Source organism: Brachyistius frenatus, unplaced genomic scaffold (assembly GCF_029030835.1).
Source record: "Brachyistius frenatus isolate BFR_SWC_R1_liver_20210118 unplaced genomic scaffold, ASM2903083v1 Contig_78, whole genome shotgun sequence".
NCBI classification, from domain to species: Eukaryota; Metazoa; Chordata; class Actinopteri; family Embiotocidae; genus Brachyistius; species Brachyistius frenatus.
Genome location: NW_027210677.1, coordinates 205,089 through 229,926, shown reverse-complemented (window position 1 = coordinate 229,926; position 24,838 = coordinate 205,089). Strand labels below are relative to the sequence as shown.

General features: G+C 41.1%; 1 protein-coding gene across 1 annotated transcript in view; it reads left to right on the top strand.

Annotated features, from left to right (window-relative positions):
* Positions 1-24,838, top strand: part of LOC138626846 (growth arrest-specific protein 7-like) — a 67,152-nt gene that overhangs the window by 31,670 nt on the left and 10,644 nt on the right. The window contains exons 4-11 of the mRNA XM_069708802.1: positions 1,725-1,813; positions 4,388-4,441; positions 8,739-8,828; positions 11,963-12,078; positions 12,304-12,378; positions 18,646-18,724; positions 24,072-24,200; positions 24,644-24,767. Coding sequence (XP_069564903.1) covers positions 1,725-1,813; positions 4,388-4,441; positions 8,739-8,828; positions 11,963-12,078; positions 12,304-12,378; positions 18,646-18,724; positions 24,072-24,200; positions 24,644-24,767 — 756 coding nt within the window. The remainder of the gene's footprint in view (positions 1-1,724; positions 1,814-4,387; positions 4,442-8,738; positions 8,829-11,962; positions 12,079-12,303; positions 12,379-18,645; positions 18,725-24,071; positions 24,201-24,643; positions 24,768-24,838) is intronic.

Here is a 24,838-nt window from a genome sequence, read left to right as displayed (position 1 = left end):
GTTTGTGAGATGTTTCCCACTCTGAGAGGTGGTGAAACAGCGGGAGCTGCCTTCATTCACTTATTTCACTTCTGTTATAAACAGCTTTAGTTTCGTCGCAAACCAACAGCAAGATACCTCAGATACCTTCGGACGGCATTGTTAAAGGAAGTTCAATAAGTTGAGATTCACTTCATTCAATTCAATTCAATTTTATTTATATAGCGCCAAATCACAACACGGGTTATTTCATGGCACTTAACACATTAAAGTCCTTACAGCAAGACTTTACAATATTATACAGAGAAACCCAACAATTCAACAATTCCCACATCAGCTAAGAGGGAAAAAAAACTCCTCTTTAATGGAGAAAAACCTCCAACAGAGGGAAGAAAAACTCCCTCTTAACAGGAAGAAACCTCCGACAGAACCAGGCTCAGAGGTGGAGAACATCTGCCTCGACCGGTTGGGGTGAGAGGAGAGCAGAGAGAGAAAAGGACAGCATAGAGATACAAGAGAAGAACATAAAATGTCACGCCACACAAGCTACCGTAGTCTCCGTTATTACACGGAGCAACTGCTATGTCACTGAACTTTTGTTACCTTATTGATATATTAGAGTTTAGACATAAAAGTGAAAAAGATTGCTAACATGGAATGAAATCAACATGTCCAAATTGACTTTGGATCAATGTGCTGTTTAGTAGTAATGTAAATTGGGAAAATATAAAATTTCACCTGCACAAAGAATACTAACTCTGAAACGGCCGTTTTGAAGCCTCGGGTTTGGATATTGGCCGGCGCCATCTTACTAGTTCAGAGCGGTTTCGAGCCTGAAGTGACCATATTAGGACGAGCTGGGGAGGAGCGAGCGGTCGATCTGACTCGATCTCTTTGGAAACCCGACGATACTACGTCCCGCCCACCTATCGTAAAAAATCGGACTACCTGTCTGCCTGTCAATCAAACAGACACGCCCCCAAAAACACAGCTTTTTAAGGCTTATTTTCTAATTAATGACGGGTTTTTTTCAGATGGACCGCCAGAAAAGTAATGAGAAGGAGGGACATGAGCAAACAACACCAAAATGACGAGTGGAAAAAAATGTATTGACTTCGTATTTCATGAGACTGCTTGAATGGGAGTCTATGGAATCGGAGGCTTTTTGGCGGCAACCTGTAGCGCCACCCGGTGGTATCGCAGCTTGAGTCACTTCCACACAGGCCTAATTTTTCAAACCCGAAAGCTACGTTCACTTTTATAAACAGTCTGTGGTCTCCACTTCCTCCCACTATACACATTTGAAACCAAAACATCCTGGATAAAGACACCACCTTCTTCCAATGGTGATGTCTTTGGGAACTGAAGCCGAGGTATCGAGGTCTTGTCTAAACACTTGTGCCACCACGACTACTTCACTCAGCAGCTGTCAGCGACACCATCGCAATCATACCTCTTTTTTTTTATGGCATCACAAAACCTAAAACCAAACTTATCAAAAATAAGAATACCTGAGCAAACATCAACGTGACAAGAAGTACTCGATATGCACCATGAGGAGAATCAAGATGTTTTTGGCTTCACTTTAGGCGATCTGTCACGTCGTTCATCTTCATTTCCAGTCTGTGGTTTAACTTTGAAGGATACGTGAATTCTCCTCTGATGAAGTTTAAAGCTTTTCCACCGGACACCAAACATCTAATGACATTTCTTTCCTTCTGCTCTCTCTCATTTTGTTTCTTCAGTGAATGGATTTCACTCAGGTGGTAGTCCCTTGCATCATGTGGAGCTTTCGCACAACAGTCTTGTTAGGAAGAGCAGTACAGAGCCTCAGGTAAAGCTGTCTAATTTTTGTATCTTTCTTGGCCTCGTCAACATGATTCACATGTCTGCAATCACTAGAAAGATGTGATCATTGACCAGGCAGGAAGGATGCTCATGGTTGCATTGTGGGAAATGTGGGATCCTGTATTTTTGGAGCTTGACCGATACTAGGGACTGATTTTGAACATTATTCTCTCTTCTGTGTCACCTAAAACTAGTGCAATCCTAAATACGTGGAATATCACCTTCCTTGAAATGAAATGAAGTTGTTAAATTAACTGCTGTCCACTGCTGGTGGTGACGGTGTCTTTCTCAAGCCCCGGGACTTTTTTTCCAAAGCCGTGCCTTTCTGCCCTCAAAGATCTGATCCTGCCAGACTTTTCACAGACATCACACTCAAACCACTTCCTTTGTTGAGACTGGTGTGTGATCCCCAGCTTCACTCGCTCCAAGAACACAGGTGGGATAATATGACTCAGTCAGTCAAGGACAGTTCAGGACACATCAGGACATATCTGGACAGGAAGTAAAGAGTCAGAGATGCTGCCAGCTGCCTTTTTCCACATTACAGGACCGTCTGTTATAAGTAACCTACAGTAACAGGAACAACAGAATTATGTAATCCAGTAAAAACACCTGTGAGGATGGAGCCCGGCAGCGTGGAGGATTTCATTAATTGCTGAAACAGTCCGTCAAGTAGAATTTGGACACTAAAATGTAAAATTATTTGTATTGATGTAAAAATCAAACCAGTGACCATACTTTTCTTTGTTTTCCATCATTACAAAATTATTACTTTGGGTTATTTTGGCTAATCGTCGCAAAAAAAAAAAGTCCTTTAGATGGCTGTAATATTGAATTACTGAATAGCATTGCTGGGTGAAAACTAAAATGTACCTTAGTTGTTATTTTGATACCTCACTTTCAAACATTTTAAAATTTCTCAGACACTAAATGTTTTTTAATTGCAAGAGGCCTTATAAGAACTTTTGGTAGACATTTTGTTTTTTAGCTTTATTAATCAAGTTTTTTGGCTATTATTTGGAACTAACAGGTAAATTGCACGTTTGTTTTAGGCCTTGTAAGATTGAAATGGCTAACATTAGCAAACAATAACCTGTTTACGCATCCGGTAGATAAAAAGAAACATTAGCGTTCATTTGGAGTTTGGTGTTTCTGATGACTTCACAAGTCTTAGACCCGATTCATAATAAATGAATAATAATTAAGAGCTGTGAGTGTGAACCAAAACAGTGAGATTTTTACAGTGGCTTTGAAAAACGAAACAATAAAAGACGTTAAAAAAAATGCCTCATTCAAACAAGGGAAACTGCAATTTTAGGTGATTATTCCCTTTATCCACTTATAATGGATTCGTCACTACATGTGTCCCCTTTCATATTACATTCAATAATTGAATGCAATGCAAATAAAAAACATGAATTATCGCCGCTTCAAGGTTTAATACCTAGCCTTCCTCTTAACTCTGTGGACACAACAGCACACCTTTGATTGCCCCTTGATACAGTCATAAAGATAAACTCCAGATATAACGATGACATAAATGGTTGTGTTTCCACATTTTTACATGATCAAACCACCTCTCTCTTTCTCCTCTCATTATTAATGGAGAGGCTGATGGCAGTTAGAGCAGATTAATTCCTCCTACAGTATCTGCTCCCTTGATCATAATTAACCAGGCAGTCAGGGTGCAGTTATACAGGATCCACCCACCACTGATTCACTCTCTGTGTCCTCGCTTCGCTCCTTTTTCTGCATCACACACTTGTGTACACAGACGGTCATTCAAAAACTATAAACACATACTAATAATGATTTAAGGTTCTGTTTTTTTTTTTTTACTATATTATATATATTATTTTTTTTGCAGCACCCCACACTTTTTCATCCCGCTTTAGATTTACACTTCTTTGCTGATTTCTATCCCCACCACACACTCACACACTGCTGGTTTATACCAGGCTGCTGGAAATTACTCTATTCTAAGCTTAAGTGTTAGAAATCACACACACACACACACACACACACGTGCATCCACAGTCACACACACACACACACACACACACACACACACACACACACACACACACACACACACACACACACACACACACACACACACACACACACACACACACACACACACACACACACACACACACACACACACACACACACACACACGTGCATCCACAGTCACACACAAAGAGAGAGAAAGCAAACTAAGCTTTGCTTTGCTCTGCAGAACTATCCTCCCTTCTCTGCACAGCAACAAACACACACACACACACACACACACACACACACACACACACACACACACACACACACACACACACACACACACACACACACACACACACACACACACACACACACACACACACACTAGCAGCAGCAGCAGCAGCAGAGCGAGCACCAGTCAGACGCTAACAGCGCTCGCCAGGAAAACAACTGTGTTTGTGTTTGTGTGCGTGTGCGAGTGGCAGTGTGTGTATGTCGAGCAGTCATGTCTGACACGGAGGACGGCGGTTTTGACGGAGCGTCCTTCTTCTCTCTGCAGAGCCCGGGATCAACTTCGCCCACCAGGAAACAGAACAAGGAGACCACGGTCACGGTGAGTGGGGCAACTAACGGGCAACTCTTAACTCACCGTGAACTCAGCCCACATCTCTCCAGCGGTCCACAGGGACCCGGTTTGATACCAGCTGGGGAGAGTTGGAGTATTTTTTTCCACAAGTTTTGAGAGGAGAGTATATAATAGTTCAGTTTCCAGGAGTGCAGATGTCCCTGGTGGGTTTTATGTTTTCACTGCCATGTTTGCTGCATCAGTTTCAGCCATAAAATAAATCCATGCATGTAATTCATACAATGTGGAAAAACATACTTGGACTTCAAATGTAAAAGCTGCTGTAAATGTGTTGGGTGTCCTCTTCGGTGTTGCTTTCCCATAATATTCCTGTCCATTCACTCCTGTGAGAAGTGTTTGCTGCTTGTTTTCAGTTGCTAGTATACAGACACACAGTGACATCATCCTATCCAGCATCCAAATTAAATCTCCTGTTGTCAGGTCGTTGCATCCTGTTTGGCCTCGCACTTGGTAAATAGCAGAACTGCTGCCTATTCTCCGACTTCTTTTTTTCCTCAGGATTCTTTTTCTGTTACTGCACATTTAAAAACACAAGCTTGAGATGGAGGGGCGTGTGTGTGTGTGTGTGTGTGTGTGTGTGTGTGTGTGTGTGTGTGTGTGTGTGTGTGTGTGTGTGTGTGTGTGTGTGTGTGTGTGTGTGTGTGTGTGAGGGGCATTTCTCAGCTTCCATAGCAACCACGGTGATGCTATTGATAAGCACATGGTTATTACAGGGAAAATGAGAGAAAAAGAGGCACAGAGAGCAACACTTGATACCAATTTATGTTGCTGATACTGTCTGCTAAAGGTGAAGTGGTCAGTCGGCCTTGAATAAGACGTCTTTCCATTCTGCATATAGTCAATATGGGACAAATGCACTTTACAGTGATAAGTGACAAAATGTACCACTTAAAATTTGTAGTATTTTCCTTTTTTTGAAACAATGAAACGATGTAAAACAGGTAGAAAAAACGGTTTCTCATTTCCAGCCAGGCACTAATGATTTTGCTATCTGACATGACAATTGCAGATTTGATCTGCTGCTTATTGTTATCTTGCTAAAATAGTTGGTTAACTAGTTGGAAGTGTTTTACTCTCATTAAAACAAGAACAGTGTAAAAGGGACCTATATTTAAACTTTGTTACTACATCATGTGAAAGAACTTAGGTTAAAGCTACATCAAATAGTTACAGCATATTACAGTGTAGCTGGTTAGCCGTAATGTTACAGCATAGCAGGCCTATAGGAGGTAAAAGAGGGCTTTCTATAGAGAAATACACATGGACAGACAAAACCAAGATTAGGTTGCAAATTATTATCTATATTCTTAAATTATATTTTTCATTTTCATTCCAAAAAGAAAACTATTAACTCATTAGTTTGACTTGAACCAAAGCAAGTGTCTATTGCATGCAGATTTTATCAGCAGTAGCTGATTTACTGCTTGAAACCATTATCTCATGTCAGGCGGGAACAAAAGCAGGTCTCTCAATTCAAGCCAGCCATCAATACGTTTGATATCTGGTACAACCGATGCTGTCAGATTATTTAATCTGACAATAGTTGATTGTGTATTGCTTCCTCTTTTTTTTTTTTTAAACCAGAACTCTGTAACATATACTTAAATATAAATATTGTGGTTACATATATGAAATTATTTGGAAAGATGAGAAATCTACATTTCCATTTAGAAGATATGGAAATACAGGGGTAGCATTTTAAAGAATGCTGCTTTGTACTGTAGTTAGTGTTGTTGTGTGCTATTATGAGGAAATAAGGTAGCGCACAATTAAAAAATACACGACACCAAGATTAGATTTACACTTTATTTCTTATTATGATTCTTTACCATGTTTAATTGTTTACAAGACAAAAGGCTTTGAGAACTAATCAGTGAGTTTTGGTTGCACAACTCAGTCTTTAGAAAGTATGTCTGAGGTTTTTGGAGTGTAAACCTCCAAATCTGAAAGTTATCCTCAACTTTGAAATCTATATTGGAGCTTCCATGCAGCGGACATGCCAGCGCTAAAGACTTAACCACATCAAATAAGTGAGCTAATGGCATGCTAACTCTTGATCTCATTAGGTAGGTGACTTTGATCAGTATGCTAGTTACCTTGACATGCAACGTTTGCACTGTATATATATACAGCAAACAGATTGTAATCTATTCTTTGAAAGTTTGCTCTCGTGTCTTTGACACCAGCTTTCAAACTCTTTGGGTACTGCATGTCATGCACACTCCAACATCTGGAGAAATCCAGAGGTTAAACAGGCCTTCCATGCCTGAGTGTTAACTAAGACGGGAGATTCAGGACTGGACTGTTAATTGTTGAAGTCACTAAACTGAAGGAAGGAAATGCTAAAAGCAGTGTGTGTGTGTGTGTGTGTGTGTGTGTGTGTGTGTGTGTGTGTGTGTGTGTGTGTGTGTGTGTGTGTGTGTGTGTGTGTGTGTGTGTGTGTGTGTGTGTGTGTGTGTGTGTGCGTGTGCGTACATTCAAACAAACTAAGCCTTTCATTGGAGACTGTTGGATGTCGCCTTGCCCTCTTCTTTCCCAGAGGAAGCGGGGGTCAGTTTAAAGCCCAGCTAGCTGTCAACCTCTCGACCTCTGCAGTGATTAAACATGAAGCCATTCCCTCAACAAAAAAAGAGCAAAAAAAAAAAAAAAAGCAGCTTCATAAACCAAGATTATAAGCCATTTCCTTCTTTTTTCTGCCATTTCAACCTGAATATTGTGTCTGAAAAAGTCACCAGCTGAACCATATTTGTCGACTCTGGCATCAGGCAGAAGTTTCTAAAATAGAAAGTGTACGTCCTCGCTGCAGGCGGTTTACTTCCCGAGGTAAATTGGAATGAATGCGACAGAAGATAAAGCTCCTTTTGTTTGCACTGCAGTCAAACATGGCGTCTCTCTGTATCTCTTTATTGTGAACACATGCCTCTTCATTTATTGTCTGCGTGCTTTCTGTCCTTGTTTTACTTTCTTCTTTTGTTCGTCCTCAAACCTTGACTCGGCAGCTGAGGACTTTGAAAAGAAAGTGTTACTTTTTTTTTTTTTTTTTCGTAAACCAGAGTTTTTGTTCCGTTGAATCCGAAGGTGATGACTCGTCGAACCGAGGATGATATTACGCGAATGTGTCCCTGAGCGGAGAGGAGGAGGTGGTTGTCCTGTATACCTTCCCTAACTTGCGTAAAAGTTTAAAGGAAAACTATAAAAGCAGAGGGTACTAGAGTGCCGTGTATTGTGCATGGCTCGACAGCGCCTTAACCCCTGAGTGCTTCACGGCAGGGAGGCCTGCAGCAAACACATCCTACAACATCGCTGCTGCTGACAATTAACTACACCGAGATAATTAGAGGCAATCTTTGGGAATCCATTTCGCTGATCGCTCTGGGCCAAAGACGAGGAGAGACCGCTGTGTTAGAGAGCTGAACAGTGAAGTCGCCCCCTAAAAAAAGAAGCAGAGAACCACAAAAGGCTCCGTGTTGACGATAGCGTGCCCAAGGAGAAAAGTGAATGAACAACGCTGGCTCCATTGGAAACGTCTTCTGTACTTTGGCGCGTTCTCGTCGCTGAAGGGATGAGAGAGCGTTGCCAAAACAACAGAGCGTAGACCACCGTGAATACAAACGCAGGAGTCTGTGCGTGTGTCTGAGTGTGTTAACTGCCTGTCAACACATGGGGAACTTCTAGTGTTGGCGTACAGTGAGTGGCATCAAAGCAGAGTCATAAGACACGGCCCCCCCTGAACTTCCTCCCTGTGGTGCTCTCTGTCTGTCTCAATTCAATTTCAATTTCAATTTCAATTTCAATTCAACTCACTTTATTGGCATGACGGGAAAGAAGGACAGAGATACATAAAATCATACAATTGTGAAACATTTCTATCTTTGTGGCGTGCACTGCTGTGTTCTCCTGCCGGTTCTATTGTGAGGCTGTCGTCTCCCGGGAGGGTTTGAATGGCTCTGTCTCCTGGGAGGGAAGCGAAGTCTGCAATTATTTGGGTGAATTTTATGAAGAAGTCCTCTCTAATTTGTTTATATTTTGAGCAGCTTGTCAGAAAAATGAATTTTGGTTTCAACTCCTCCCGTTTCACAATGAACACAAATTCATTTTTTTTCTATCTAGCCATCGTTTTTTGATGGCGACCAGTTTCAACGGCAAGTTTGGGATCACTGATTCTATATTTAGTCGGGTTTTTCTTTTTATAGGGTGTTTTATTTGAGTCAGATATTTTCTGTCTAGTAAACTGTAGCACTGACTCTCTGCCTCCCTCCCACAGACTAACTGTGTGACGTTCCCATCACCTGCCTGCATGCCCGAGCAGCAGCTGCTGAAACCAGACGAATGGAGTTACTGCGACTACTTCTGGGTGAGTTGACCTCAACATTTAAGAGGCTGTAGGTTGGCTGTGATTGGCTGTAGGTGTGAACGTGAGCTGTTAGTTTGTAAAAAAAAAAAGCTGGAACGAAGCAAGTGTAGATGATGTATGAATGGATAAATTGGATGTCTTGTAGTGCAAGCTTGTACACCAAGTTCCCAGTTTATTAGGTACACTTAGCTAAAATTGCCAAATATATGTCATGCACAGGTCCTTCCTTTATGAAGGTTAAATAATTTTGTTTTATTATTTCAGAGAGGTGTTGAATGAACTTTATGGTTATTATAGAGACTGCAGTTTAAGTGTAATGCTTGATTTGGACAAGCGAAGAAATACTTCTCTGTAAAATATTATACAGTTCAATGGCAACACAAACTCGCTGATTATTCTGGAACATTAAAAAAAAAAAAAAATCCAAGGTGAGGAATCATACACAAAGGCCATCTCTCCTCATATTCACCATATCAATCCACCTGGTTACTGTGGTAACATCAATTATTACTGAGCAAATAGGAGCTGCCAGCAGCTAATGACTTCCCATTGTGTAGATTCTCTCACATCTGAACAAATACAGGCTGGAAGCTCATCTCCTTGTTTACATATCCCAGAGCATTGTGGGAACTGTAGTGCCAAAAACTCTTCAACACGTACATCATAAAAGCAAAACAAATCAAAGTGCATTGGAATTAGTTATCTTTTTTAGAAATTACGAAAGCATAACATTTTTAAAGTGGTAACTTTTATTGTAGCTGTCTTGCCAGTTGGACTTTGGTGATTTGCATTTACTAACATCATGGCGATAGTGTGATAAAATAACTCATCATCAACTTGAAAAGCTACTTATTATGGCAATACATCCAAAATGTTTTGTCTGTCAACTTTACAATCTTTTTTAACATCTTGATTATTACATGAGTTCAGAAATATTTGAGGTGAGAAAAGTTCTTATATGTATTTTTGTTAAACTAAGAGGGAGAAGAGTACACAGAGAAAAGGCAGAAGAGGAAAAGATGTAGATGAGATGATTTGAAATGAGAAACAGGTTGTGAACAAAGTCACAAACATTGCTGCTCTCCGCATCCAAATCACAAAAAGAACATCCCTGAAAGTCCATGTGAACAAAAGCACAACACGGAATCTTTCTCAAATTTCAACATGACTCAACGTTCATCTCATCCTGGCTGCACTGCACGCTGGGAATCAGCGCTGGCTTTAAGATCCAACACGGCGCAGTAGGATAATACATTACATGTAAACTGGCAGGAGTGCAGCGAGCCAGCTGGCCTCCACCGCTCTGTTTGGACATCTCCCACCCCTGCAGTGTAATCTCCACCGGTTGTGAAGTGAGGGGCTATAACACACCGCGGTCCGACACAGAGGTGACAACACAGTAGAAAGAAGGAACGTGTTGGGAAAGTGGACGGCAGGTTTTTGGATGTAAATGAGTCCTTTTTTATGTCAATCAAACATCGTGTTTGCAGGAACTCTCTATTTGGAATCAGAGCAACCTGGTTTGAAGAGTTTGAATGTTTTTTATTGGGCGTTTTTAGTTTTAATGTAGAACTTCAGACGGGGATCAGAGCATGTTTTAACCTTAACCTGTATGGAAAGATGGACGACACGTCACCGCTTCCTCCCACTGTACAAAAGTGAGGCCAAAGTATTACAGAAAAAATGATTAGTAACCGCTTGTTAGCCTGCTAGCTACCTACACATACACCACATTTTGCCCATAGACGGGTTGTGCTCTTAGCTTGGTATCTATCGTCCAGTACTCAGTACGCCCATTTACCAGATATTTAGCTTCACTTCCAGGAGGTCTATAGTTTAAAAAAGCTAAAGAACAGTCAATATCTGTATTTAATTCAAGCTAAATCTGACTTTTTTTTTAGACTAATTTAAATCCGTAAAACTTGATGAGAATCACCATTTTAAACTTGTTTAAAAAGGGATATTTTTGCCATTTTTTCTGGTCCTCTGAAAAGCTTCAGATATAGTTGGCTATGTGTGTGTTTGTCTCTCTTCTGTAAAAAGACAGTCATCAGCTACAGCTCAAAGAAAATGTTTGCTGCGTTCAAACGGCGTTGTATTTACCGTGTACACGAGAAGAGTCCATATGAACGGCGCCCTCTTGTGATATTCACGACGATGGCACTCAAGGTTTTTTATAAGCCTCCAGTTCACTAGTTCAATTCACTTCAATTCAATTTTATTTATATAGCGCCAAATCACAACACAGGTTATTTAATGGCACTTAACACATTAAAGTCTTTGTTGTGACGTGTTTGCTGACGTTTACAGAAATGTCAGTTCATGGAAGTTCACTTTTTGTTGGATGTTCAGTAGATATATTGTAATCTTAGTCATGCAGACTTTGTCTTCATAACTGATAAAAGCCTACGTTTGAGGAAAATGTTGATCTTCCCAACGGCCTCATCGTTTCCGTCTGTGCCTTTGTGTTTCCTGTCAGCTTGTTAGCCTCTGTGGCATCTAGACGCCTTCCATATTGCCGTTGCCTAGCGACGGTGTTTGTACAACTTGACCACTTGAACGCCAAGCATGCAGTGCACATGACTTCCCATAATTTGTAGAGCATTGCTGCAACAGAGGCAGCCGCAGTTCAGCAACAATAACAGGAACATTTCAGGAACATTGTGACATAATGTTAAAATACATTTAACAACTGAAACTATCTCATAGCGAACTGTGTGCACAGATCTGGATATCTGCTCAGATACAGTTTCACACCGTTGTGCATTCTGGCTTTTGGTCTTTTATAACTTATCTATGATTATTGACCCAAACACTAAAAGTTTCCACATGAACCAGTGGGATTTTTTCACACAAGTTGCCGCTCCGTGTGTTGTTTTATTGCCCAGTGTCTCCTGTACTTACAGCGTCTACGGCACCTTCAGCACCAAAGACAACAAGACCCGTCACTTTTTCAGGATATTGGTATCGACCTCAGAATCAGTTCTTGTGACATCACCAGATGTTTCCTCTCTGCGTTTGAGGAACACACAGCTGGCAGCTCCTCTGTCGAGCTGTGTGTCGTCTGTGTTCTCATGTTTGTTGCTAAGTGTTTGTTCAATGAGCTTTTCGTGTGCTTGCTGTGTTTATCTCAGACCGATAAGAAGGATGCCCAGGGCAACGGCTGCATCACAGGATTTGAGGTTTTGCTGCAGAAACAGCTGAAGGGGAAACAGATGCAGAAAGAGATGGCCGAGTTCGTTCGAGAAAGGTATCTGCTTTTTTTTCAGCTGCGATCTCCCCTTTTTCTTTTTGTTCCCACTTCATCCTCAGGTTACCATGAAAACCATACAGCTGTCATTAAAACAAACTGCTTCTCCTTGTGTGTGCTCATTCATGCACACGAGTGTGTTGCACAATGCAGGAAACGCACATGGAAACAGTCAGAGTTGCATAAAGGCAGTGTGGTAATCAAACTCTCTACTTCCCCCTTTAGAATAAAGATAGAAGAGGAGTACGCCAAGAATCTCTCCAAGCTCTCCCAGATCCCTCTCGCAGGCCAGGAAGAAGGGTGAGTGACTGTCAAGAAGAAACACCCCCACCATGCCCCCCACCCCCACCCCTTCCACCTCCACCCCTCACCTCAAAGGAGCTTGTCACACACATGGCTGCATGAATAAATATTTAAAAAAGAAAAAGTGCACGTCGACACTTGAAAAGCCGTCTGCCAGACTTCCCACTACGCTTTGGAGTCAGGAGGCTGTAAATTAGCAGTTTTTGGGGCTCCTTCCTCCACAGTATGATCTGTAAAAATAATAGTGATACTTTATTGCACTATGGAGGGTAGATTTGTTCCCAGGGAGGTCGAAGGTCAGGGTCAGCCTTAGAAGTACTGCCATGGAGTTTGTTGAAATTCAGTGAGATGATTGACAATCTGGGAAAATATAAAAATGCCAATAATTTGATGACGGCTGATCAATCAGTTACTCAACTGATATAAATTATTTAATTAAAGTAATTTTCCAAGCAAAAATGTCCAATATTAGTTTAAATTAAACCACAGCAGAAGAAGGGTGCGCAGCAAGATGACATTATTAAAAGAACGTCAGACAAACCAGAAATGGTGGAAAATGATGTGAAAATACTGATTGGAACTTTTCTGCTGTTTTTGTCCACCTATTTTTATATCAATGAATAGAAACCCATTCTAACAATTATGAAAAATAATACCTTTCAGCTCAAATAATCACAATCAGGCAATAATGTATTAATTGTGACGGGCGTCCGCACAGGTAGATACAAGTCATACAGTCGGCAGTTTAGTAGAAGTTGAAGAAAATATAATTTATATAACAAATAAAACTACAAGGAGATTTAGTTGCTGTTCACAGCATCCAGTAAATGTACTTAAAAGAATGTAATCAGCGGAGATGTAAACCAACTAATGTCGTTCATTAACCAATCATGATGTGGAGATTTGTTCAACTGAGCTAATGTTACACAACTCACTGTAACTACCTGACCGGTTGAGGCTGTAAGCAGCAAACCTCCTGTGAGTTCACACATTGTTTTACTGCTAATGAATCCCATTCTGTTTTTCCTTGTATTTTGTCAATGAGAACTTAACACTAGCTTTAACGGCTGGGAGAGTTTTTGCCAGGTGTAATTTAACGCTAACGTCTAATTAGTGGACCAATTAGCTCGTCCGGCAGACGGTTCCTCGGTCGAGCAGCCGGCCAGACGAGACGGCCCGGCGTGAGCGTGGGTCTGCAGGTCCTGTCAGCGGTGATGTGAAACAGGACGGCTCTGCTGTAAACCGCTGCACGCTTTGATCTCTGTCCTGCAGCGTACTCCGGCTATAAGATAGAGCAGAGGAGAGGAGGCCCAGACGTGCGGGTGTGTGTGTGTGTGTGTGTGTGTGTGTGTGTGTGTGTGTGTGTGTGTGTGTGTGTGTGTGTGTGTGTGTGTGTGTGTGTGTGTGTGTGTGTGTGTGTGTGCTCCCGGGGATTACCCTGCTGGGAGAGAGAGAGTTTGCAGCCGCTCCTCCTTTCTGTTGTTGGACAGCAGAGGGGACGTCATGCTGAGTGCAGCTCTTTTGTTTGATTCATCAAGGGGACGCAGGAACATGGAAAGAAACAGGAAGCTGCGAGAGGCGACGCGGGCGGTCAAAGAGAAGAAGCTGTGGACGCCGCCTACGGCATCCTTATTAAACTCATCCGTATTAGGAGATTCCGCGAGTACACGGCGGCACTGCGTAGCAACATGTTAGGGTTACTTTGTTCTGAGAAACATGGTCCATTGGTTGTTTCCTGACAGTATTATGTTAGTACTAATGAACGAATGAATGAATGAATGAGTGGGAGACACTCGCTATTCATAAAGTTGGTAGCTGATATACATTTTACAGAATATTTGTACAGTGCTGAAGTCCTTTGGCAGGATTTTTGTTTTCATAGTAAAATACAAAAAAAAAGATCAATCAGTGTCAAAATACTGTAAAGTCACCCCCGTTTTGGAAACAGCTTTTCTTTCCAAAAAGGAGGTTAGCAGAACATTTTACTCCATGAGGAAAAACTGACATCCTTGCTCAGTTGAATACGTGGAGATATTTTGCTGCTGCTGCTGAGTTGCTCGTGTTAGCTCGTATTGTCTCGTGCTAGCTCGTGCTAGGCTCGCTTTGACCTCACAGAAATGATTATACACTTTATTTCACGTTTTAAACATTTATATCTGCAAATAAGACTGTGCTAGGTTTATCGAGGCGAACCCCCCCCGGCCCCCCGGCTGTGTTTACTGTACACTCACATAAGATAACCCCTCTTCATATTATCATGATAACAGAGAGTAGGATGGAATTGTCCCATATAGAATCCAGATTATGCCAGCCGGCTCAGTCCGCCCACACCCAGAAAAGTGCAACACAATACTTTCATTATGCTCTCCCTCAGGCCGGCTCTGTTGTCAGACGGGACAATCGCTGTTTTGTTGTTCAGTTGCTACCGTCCGACCGGCCGCGGCCCAGAACCAGCCGTCTATTTATTCCTGAATTTACCATTTGTTTGGTAGAGATGTGTCCGTGAGGCATGTGACCACTTTTTTTTGTTGTTTTTTTGTTTATAGCTACCAATCCTGCACTGTATCAGTTGTGTTGAACGGATGGAGAACATGGCAGGAGGTGAATTTTCCCAGAGATATAGTATTTTGTTGGCTAGTGATTGTCTGTTACTGGGGATTGTAAGACTGTAGGCGCGTGAGATATAATTCATTGAGCATGAATGATATTTGGATCGATGCAGCTTTTGCAGCTTGGATTCACAAGATACGCTCCGTAACCAAGTTTCCTCTCGCGTCTCGTGTGTTTTTAACGTGATATGGCACCTGTATGAGTTTTCAGTCCAACCTGGCTTCAGTTAATTTATCATGTTTGGATGTGACATAAAAGTGTGGAAAATTGTGAGCCAGTGAAATATCAGTTAACAAGCAATCTTATTTGACAGGAAACAGCCTGGATACTAAAAAATATAATTTAGTGTTTAGAACATTTTCTGTTTGTACCTGATTGTGCAGGATGAGATCACCCTCAAAGATTGATTGTCTTCAATATTTTCCAGCAAGATGAAGAGGAAGACTGGGGACCTAAAGGCTGGGATAGGCAGGTTTTCTTTGGCATCAATGGGCAACAATTCCATAAAAACCTTTTGGCAAATTGTAATTCAACTGGTCTGAAAGAAGCTCCTCGTGGCTCTGTGTTCAGGCTTTAAAAAATCTAGACGGAAACTTTAGTCTGATAAATAGTGGAAAATCTTGCAGAAAAAGTTATTTTGTTTTGCTGTTATTGTCTAAACTGCAACACAACACAAAAAAAGGACGACAGACCAAAAGATGAGTCAAGCAGTCAAGGATGTACTGGGAAAGAAATTCAGCCCAGGACTCATTCACCGGGATGTGACCACCAGCAGCACGTTCTCATGCACACCCCAAATGACAGGAACACAGTAAATGCGTTGAGGATTTTTTTTTTTTTTTGGACAGTCCACCGGCCCACCGATATGACAGTTTACCTGATGACCAGGTCACTACTGAACAAGTTAAAACACATTTCAATCCAGACAGAGCATTTTAAAGATGGAGAGCACTTCGTGATTGAAGCACGTGTATGTGACGGCGCCTATCTAGTGGGAGGGGCTTAGGAGAGTTGAGGGGGAGAGCTGTATTTAAAAATTCTGCCCCAGTTTTAAGAAATACAAATTTACAGTATCTGTGCCCACCAGTGTTAATCCAGTACAATCCAGTGTTTCCCAGAGGAGGTTGAGGATTAACTTGTGGTGGACGGTGGTGCGGCTTGTGACCGATGTGCACGTAGAGACTCGTGCAGTTTGGAGATGGAGAGTGAAACCTATTTATTTTCTGTCACTATAATTCACAGACGCCTCACATGCTGAGTATCAGAACAGTAGATGCTATTATTTTTGTATTTACTGTGTTTCCTAAATGGCACACAGAGAAACCTCTTGTCCTCACTCAGTTACTGCAGTGCACACGAGTCCTGTGTGGCCTCAATAGTTTAAAAAGTAAGACATTGTAATGTAAGATTCCCCTCATTTGAAATGCAGTGTTTCCTTCACCATCGGACCCTTTCGGCCTTACTTGTGAGACACTTAAGACCCGGTTCAAACCAAGTACAGCTGAGTCATTTTTTAGTCACAAAAACGAAATAACAAACAGAGCATTACACCAGAATTACTAGAAGTCGATTATTCCATAGACGGAAAATGCAATATTGATATATTTGTTGTTTAGGTACATTTTTAAAGCAAGATTGGTACACATTCGATGGTTCCAGGTTCTTAAATGTCATCGTTGTTTTCCTGTTGTTTAAGTTGTGAAGTGTTGGTTGGACGTAACAACACTTGTCGCACGTGTTACGTTATCTTGTGTTCTACAATATTGTGACAGAGATTTTTTGAGTATTTACAAATGTTTTTAGACCTTATATGTTTTTAATCTATAAGACAATACAATCATTGGTTGCAGCCCTCATCTAGAGCAGAAACAGTCAGTCTACAAAAAACTGTGAAAAATGTCAAAACAAAAGTGTGGTTGCAGCCTTCCAATGTGAAGAAAACACTGTGAACTTATTAGTTGCACCTCTGCTGTAATAACATCACAACTATATCCATAGAAGCTTCAACTAAAGAGTCCCTCAGTTCCAAGTAATGACATTTAAAATCAGTTTTACATTTAATTATTCATGTTAACTTTGTTTTTGCGCTCATATTATATGTTAGTTAAATATACCCTGTCTCCACTAGTAAAGCTATGGAGCAGTGTTTTCATGAGTCATTCCTGTCTGCTGTGTTCTTGATCAATAGGAACGTATAAAGCAAATAAACAGATGTAAACAACACAGTTTTCAAACTTTAAAAAGATAAATTAGAAAATGTAAAGGGAGTTATATGAGGAAACAAATGTCTTCAATACACTGGTTAGACCTCAAAGATATAAACAATACAATTGTGGTCAGAAACAGTGCATGTAAACAGAAAGTTGGCTTGTTCAGAGGAAAAGCCCTCAGGGCACCTTTAATGAAGTTTCTGTTGGTGCTGCTAAACCTCTTTATGGTTACAACTGTCTTGGTTTCAGCTGAACCACTGCGGCTCCCGCGTAACAACATGAACCATATCAGTTCCAGCCACTTCAGCTTTCATCCTTAAACAAATGCATGTGCAAGTCTCTCATCTCATCTTTGTTGTGCTGTGTCAGCAAAGTATGGAATGGCGAAAGGGTCAAAATCATTTTGAGCTTTTGAAATGATGAACATAAATCATTTCAGTATGTCACTTATCTGACTTGGGGGGAAAAAAATATGCAGAAATGTGCACATGTTGTGAAAAAAGCCAGAAACAATGTTTCTGGGATGTTTATAAATGAAGTTGTTGAGAAGTGAATAGTTCTAAAACATCCACTGCAGAATGATGCATGGAACACAACAGTACAGATAAATGCATTTCACATCCCCCTGCTTACCAAGTTTAATCATCTCATCTAAGCAGTGCAATTATCTTTGCGTGTGATTTTATAAAGTCAGAGTGTTTTGGATCCAGTTTTTGATGGCGTAGCGCTGCAGGTGCCAGACTTTACTCTCACAGTGTCAGGAATGTTTTGGATGTCAGGCTGAGAGAATTCCACACATGTCTTCCATTCAGAGCGCCGCTTTGAAGTGACCCGCTTACCCATAAAGAGTGTCGGCAGTGGACCCGGAGCCTCGTGCCCGGGACTGTCTGCCTGCTGTTGCGATTGTTTTACAGCCTGATGGAATACGAGGACACTTTCTGCTGTGAACTCTTCACTTTTTTTTTTCCAAATCCAAACAAACGTCTGGCAGTTTAAAGAAGTTGTGTGTGATTATTATTTAATGTGCGTCGGCTAACTTAATTTGAACGCTTATCTTCCAGACAATATGAGTGTTCTCGTTGTTAAAGCCCCCCAGCTGTGTTGAGAAGCTGCACTCATAGCAGAGAGAATAAATCATGACTGTGCGTCCTAATCGTCTGCTGAACTGGCTCTGCACCTCAGCTCCACTCTCTGGATTTACTTGTGTGTCTCTGTGAACTTTTGCACTGACTGCTCATGTGTGCGTAAATGTGTGTGTCACAGCATTACCCCCCCCCCCTCTATCTCCCAAGTCTTTTACCCCCCCTCGTTCCCTCAACAGCCTCCCTGAATGTCTTTCTGTAAAAAGTGTGTGTGGTCTCGTCTTGTGTAAGATATTAAACACCCCCCCCCTCCTCCACCCCTCCATCCCCACCCCTCTTCCCTCCTTCTTATCTGTTCTCAGGACTCTGGGGGAGGCTTGGGCTCAGCTGAAGAAGAGCCTGGCAGACGAAGCTGAAGTTCACCTAAAGTTCTCCTCAAAGGTAAATCATCACCGCTGCAGGTTGAAATAAAATGAGATAAGAAGGTGAGGAAGAATTTACTGCTCACAGCATTCACATGAATTTCACTGATGTGTTGTTTGCCTCGAACACAGACAGTAGCTTTAGCTCGCTAGCAGTGTCCCAACCATCTGCACATCTCTCTCTCTCTCTCTCTCTCTCTCTTCATCTATCAGCCTGTATCTCTTGGAGATGAAGCTTTGGATCATGTTAATGAGGCTATAACGAGCTGGTTTGAGCGCATCGATTCTGTTCGCGAAGCATTAGAGGAATGAACATTGGCTGAAACACTTTCTGTGGCACTCCACGTCTTTCTCTTGTTTCCCTCCAGATGTCTCCTTCTCGTGGCTCTGTACTTCCATAAACAGGAGTTATGAGGCTTTGGGAAAATGCTAATTTGTATCTTTTAGTTTAAACTTGCCTGATGCCTTTTCTGTTTTTTCACACTGCACATTTGTGTTCGTCTTTATTTAAGCGTTTTTTCTATCTCAAAATGTCACTTAATATATCAGACTAAACACCTTCACTGTTTGTTTGGGTGCAGTGAAAAGTATATACAGTCCAGAGTAAAACTGGGACAAAGCTGCTGTTTGAGTTACACAGTTGGACAACAGTGGCATGCAGATTCTTTCTTTCATCTTAACGTGAATAAACAATCGGCTTTTTTTCTCCCAAAAAGAGAAAATGATGTTTCTCAATAACATTTACATTATGTAAAGAGTGCTTTCCTGTTTCCTGTTGTACTCAACAAGATTCTATTGACAATCACATCACGTTATCTGCTACAGGACATATCATGAGCAAAACTAGCAGTCAATACCATAGCTGAGCATTTCTGTCCTAGAACTGCAGTGACTTAAAATCACTGATTCAGACAGCCAGAGTTTCACATAATGACACAATCACAAGTCAAAATGCCGCGAAGAAAAGGCCTCTAATGTACACCTGTAGGCCTTAATACAATTTGGAGGAGCGAAATATAAAAGAGATTAGCTTTCGAGGCCGTCACTGTTTTTTCTACCATGTTTATTTCTGCTGTAAAGTTGTGGATTGACTCACTTTTGGAGCCAATTTCAAGTAGCCTTTTGAGGTACTGCAGTTTTCGGCACTTTATGGAAATTAATTATCAAAACAAATTCCACTTTTTTCCATGCTAAGATTATTTTCCTGGTTACAAAACCTCTGACTACTCGATCTCTTACCACTGATGAAATAATGAAGCCTGTGTAATCTGTCCGTGTATGAGCTCTAAAGGTCTTATATAAGAAATCTAAATGCTGCTATCACTGTAATGTTTATCCTCCATATGGTCTCCTCTTCTGGGAAAATCTCATCTTAAATTTCACATTTGCACTTTCCTCATTAATCATATTTCAGAGAAATGTTGGAAACACATCAAAATCCAGAATAAGATAATAATAACATAATTGTCGTCTGAAGGAGGAAAACATCATGCGGCCAGACGGCCTTCCCAATAAAAGCTTCACAATTCTGGCACATCGCTCCATTAAATACACAAAGTAACAGCAAGAGGCATGACATTAAACTGACAAGTATTTACATTACACTCAGTTGTAGGCCTTATTTCACATACATTGTACAGTACACGCAGGTTATAAGTCAATCTGCATCCATTTTATGAGTCTGATGAAGTTTTTATTCAGAGAGCATCCCTGAGGCGTGTCGTAGAGAGCGTGAGGGACTCCAGGTTGTACAGTATGTACATATTTTGTTGGCTGTCGGTGTGCACAACAAATGTGACTCACACAGCAGTGGGACTGCCTTCCAATGTAATTATAAACAGTAAAGGGCTTCCTGATGGCTCTGTGGGCTGAAGCACATACATGAGACTCACAGGCTTCGACTCAACATTTATCAGCCACCATTTTAGCTGTGATGTATATCCTCGGTGAAAACAGGCCGTGGGATCGATCCCAGATGAGTTTTGAGCGAGACGTGCTCTGTTCAACGGACTCGGTTCATTCAGCACGTATGAAATGCATATTTAAAAAAAAAAAAAAACTTTTCTGAAATCGTGTCTGTCATGATCTGCAGAAATGTCTTCGAGGGGGAAATATTGCTGTTCATTTTCAGCTCGTATTGGATGGGTTTGACGTGGGAGTCGAGAGAGAGATGTGGGAAGGCGAAAGATAGAGAGCAGAGTTACAGCTGGACTGTCAGAGGAAATGCAGTCAGTGATGTTATCCTCCAGAGATGCGCAGATGTGCGGCACTCTTCCAGGTTCTCGGAGGAGAAGGAAGGATTTGAGTGGTGATGAACTTTGAATGATGGATTTCATTGTGACTGCAGGAAGGAGCTGCAGATCTCATTCATCAGCGACGGCTGGGACTGAACACCACATTAGTTATTAGGATCGTAGAACCCATGATGGAAACTGGAAGTTACACTGTTTACTTTAAACCTTCTTAACCTCTAGAAACCCGATGAACGCAAAGTACGTTCAAATTCACTCCTCTTCTTCGTGGTTGAGTAGTGCAGCGAGTATTCATCTGAGAGAGATTTAAACCACGTCCTGTGAAACTGCACAACTTGAGCTTTCTGAAAAATATCGGTGCGTCGTCTGTGTGAAGAAGTGTTGCAGAGATAATCAGTGTTAAAGTTGCATCAAATTTAATCGTTGTTACACTCACTTGCATGAAGCGCTGCGTCCATCTCCACAACTGCTGCTCTTCATTGAATAATTCCCAAATTCCTAATCGTTTCATAACATACTGAATATCAAAATAACCAGCAGAACTTAACTTTCTGCTGATTTCCATCATTTCTCTGTACGACAAAGTGTTTTCAGCTAGGCGTGTTTTGAAATCACAGTTGACCTCTATACTGTCTCCAACATAGGGCTGACGTTACATCCCAATTTGTAAGAATTTTTGTTACAATAATAACGTATTTGTGGGCCTGAACTACAGCTGAGTTATTAAAACATGTCACAGGGGCGTATGTCCTGAGTGTGAGTCCCTGGTTTGGTCCTCTGGCCACCCGCAGTGATTCATAACATTTATTTTCCGTCAAGAACTGAGCACACATTTTTTTCATATTGCTGAGTCATACAAACATGGTTCGCTCTCCTCTACACAGCTCTAAAAAAATATATATCTTTACTGACAAAAGTTTGTGGTGAGATACATGCAAAAACATGGCATTGTTCATTAGACAAAATCATTTTTTTTCCTTGACATAATAATATACTAATATAAAAAAAATCTCAAAGTATTTTCCAAACAAATGATGGAAGATCTCGATAGCCTGAACTGTCCTGACAAAAACAATATCTAGCGTGAATGCTTAGCTCCAACATTGTCCAAGATATGAGCTCAAAAGGGAAGGTAGTAAAATTACCCTGAAAACAGCCTTCAGGAATCAGGAAAAGGAATCAAAGCATGGTGGATTTCTAATATTCAGATTGTTGTTTGGCTCCTTGAAAATAAAACCATTTCTCATGTAAACTAGCTCCATGTCACAGGATGATGACATGGTGCTGAAAGCAGCCAGAGGGAATGGAGTTAATTAAGGATAATGAAATCAGATATGCAGACGGGGGGGTTAAAGGTATTTCTGTTTTTGACTGATAACAGTCTGGAATGTAAATAGTATGAAACTTGACTTTACCGCTTCACTTAATATGCGTGAAGAATTACTGTATCTGCATCTGGATTTATATTGTCATTCAACGCATAATTGTGTCTGAGATGTTTATTCTTTTCAGTTATCAGAAATCTGAAAGTAATCAAAAGTTGCTCTTGCTTTTGGGCAGTCGACACAATATGTCATTGAAATTCAGCTGCAAACTAAAACCTCTATTGTTTGTCCCACCGCTGCCTCATGTTGGGGAAACACAATAGAATCGGGGGGGGGGGATGGCTTTTCTTTTCTATATATGTCCTGTTCCAAACTTTCTGTCCTCACATGACTCAGTTCAACTGAAAGCGATAAGCTGAAGAAACAAACAGAGCTCTGTCCTACTTTATTCCAGAATTAGTGTGAGATTGTCATGAACAAGCTCATGTTGACGATGTTTTTTTTGCCTCAGACGGCAAAGTTATGCTCCACATTTGCCAACAAAAGCTCAACAGCCGACTTCACTCTTGGGGAGACGAAGCCTGCGAGCCAATGAGCAGGGTATAAAATCCCCAGGAGTGAGGTGCGGACGGATTTAGTGAACGGGACACTGTGTTACAAGATGGCATCCCATTCATCAAAATAAAAGTGGTTGATGAAGCATGAGCAATAGACACAACACAAGTCCTACTCCGACTTCCTGCTAGCTCCCCGCTCACATTTAAAAAAATGTTTTTATTTGCAAGTTCATACTAAATTATGTTGATCAGTCCCTCCAGGTTTTCTTGTGATTGTTGCGTTCAAAAATGTTTGATTTTGTGATGGTTTCTCAAAAATTGTGTTGTGATTTGTAGTTTTTTTGCAGTTAAATTGTTAGAAAAACAAAAATAATGTAAACACTTCCTGATAAACAGTAATATGTAATCACTTTGATAATAAGTATGCTGCACATTACAGATATATTATATTTCTAATCTTTTTTATTTATTTATGGAACTTGGGGCTGAACATTACAAAAAGTTTATAGAAAACAAAACGGACTATCTGTGACTACTATAGAAAACAAAGGCTACATCTGTTGTCAAAATAAGAGCTTTAGATGCTGTTTACTTAATATTAATTCAGCACATACTTTATGCACAAACAAAGTGCACTGTCTCAAGGCAGAAAACTAATACAGTATATTTTTTTCCACTTGTTCCACAGAGTTAGTTTTGATGGTGAGAGTTTTGCTGATTGTAATTGAGCTATTTTGTTAATTAAGCGAGTTTTGTTTGGAAAGACTCTCAGCTTCTGTTGAGGACAATTTTTGCTGAAAAATTGCAGAACTTTTGCAAAATTGCACGCTCATGCAAATATTGCAGAGATTGCTTGCATTTGCTTTAGTTAATGCGATTGCAATTTCCTGGAGGGACTGGTTAATACAAAGAACTAGTTTATAGAGTTGTAAGAGTCATTCTTTTAAGGCAATTTCTTTTGTAATAACAGCAAAAATAACAAATTTCAGACCAGCATATATTAGAGAGAAAAACGTCTTTATAACATTCAGTCAGTCGTACTGACGTTTTCAAAATTGTACCAAACTCTCGCCAAATTTGATAAAACAGAAATGTAGCACAACAGATATTTGGGCAACATTAGGACGAGGCGGATTCTCCATTTAAACAGTTAAATGTTGCATTCGCTTTATTGGGAGACGTTATCCTGACACTGTCTGATCAGTGTTGAACTCTTGTTTGTCTCTGAGCAGCTGCAGAGCGAAGTGGAGAAGCCGTTGCTGACCTTCCGAGAGAACTTTAAGAAGGACATGAAGAGGTTCGACCACCACATCGCCGACCTACGGAAGCAGCTGGTTGGTCGCTACGCAGCTGTGGAGAAGGTAAACACACAAACGCACACCAGTATGATACACAACAAGCGCAGCAACTGCAACGTGAGTCAGTTCAGAAGCAGACGGCTGTTCTTCGTCTCTGGAATTGCGTTTTGTACACGGCTGAAGGAAGCTGCGAATCTGTCTCACATCATCTGTCATCTGAGCAGCGTTCAATCCGAGAAGGGATGAACGAGTTTCTGTCAGATGAACGACTTTGATGGGCAACTGAGCCTTTAAAACTGCACAGGAAATAAGATAGTGGCCTTGTCATAAGACAGCTTTAACAGTGGAGCATGGATGGACACTGACATGGTTTGTAGCAGAATGGAGGAATGGAAGCAGACTGTAACTCCGGCTGAAATTCAGGAGCAGATCTTTTTTTGTTGTTTTGTTTGTTTGTCTTTTTTTCTTTTCCTTCGGCCCTGACTGGACTGTGTTTTCTCCGGCAGGCCCGTAAAGCTCTGGCTGACAGACAGAAAGAGCTGGAGTTGAAGACTCAGCAACTAGAGATCAAACTCAGCAACAAGATTGAAGAGGACATCAAGAAGGCCCGCAGGAAATCCACACAAGCAGGTCAGAGCCAGGGGTCAAAGGTTAAACCACAAGGTCATGCTAGGGTCATGCTTTCACTCGGGTGTTTGTTG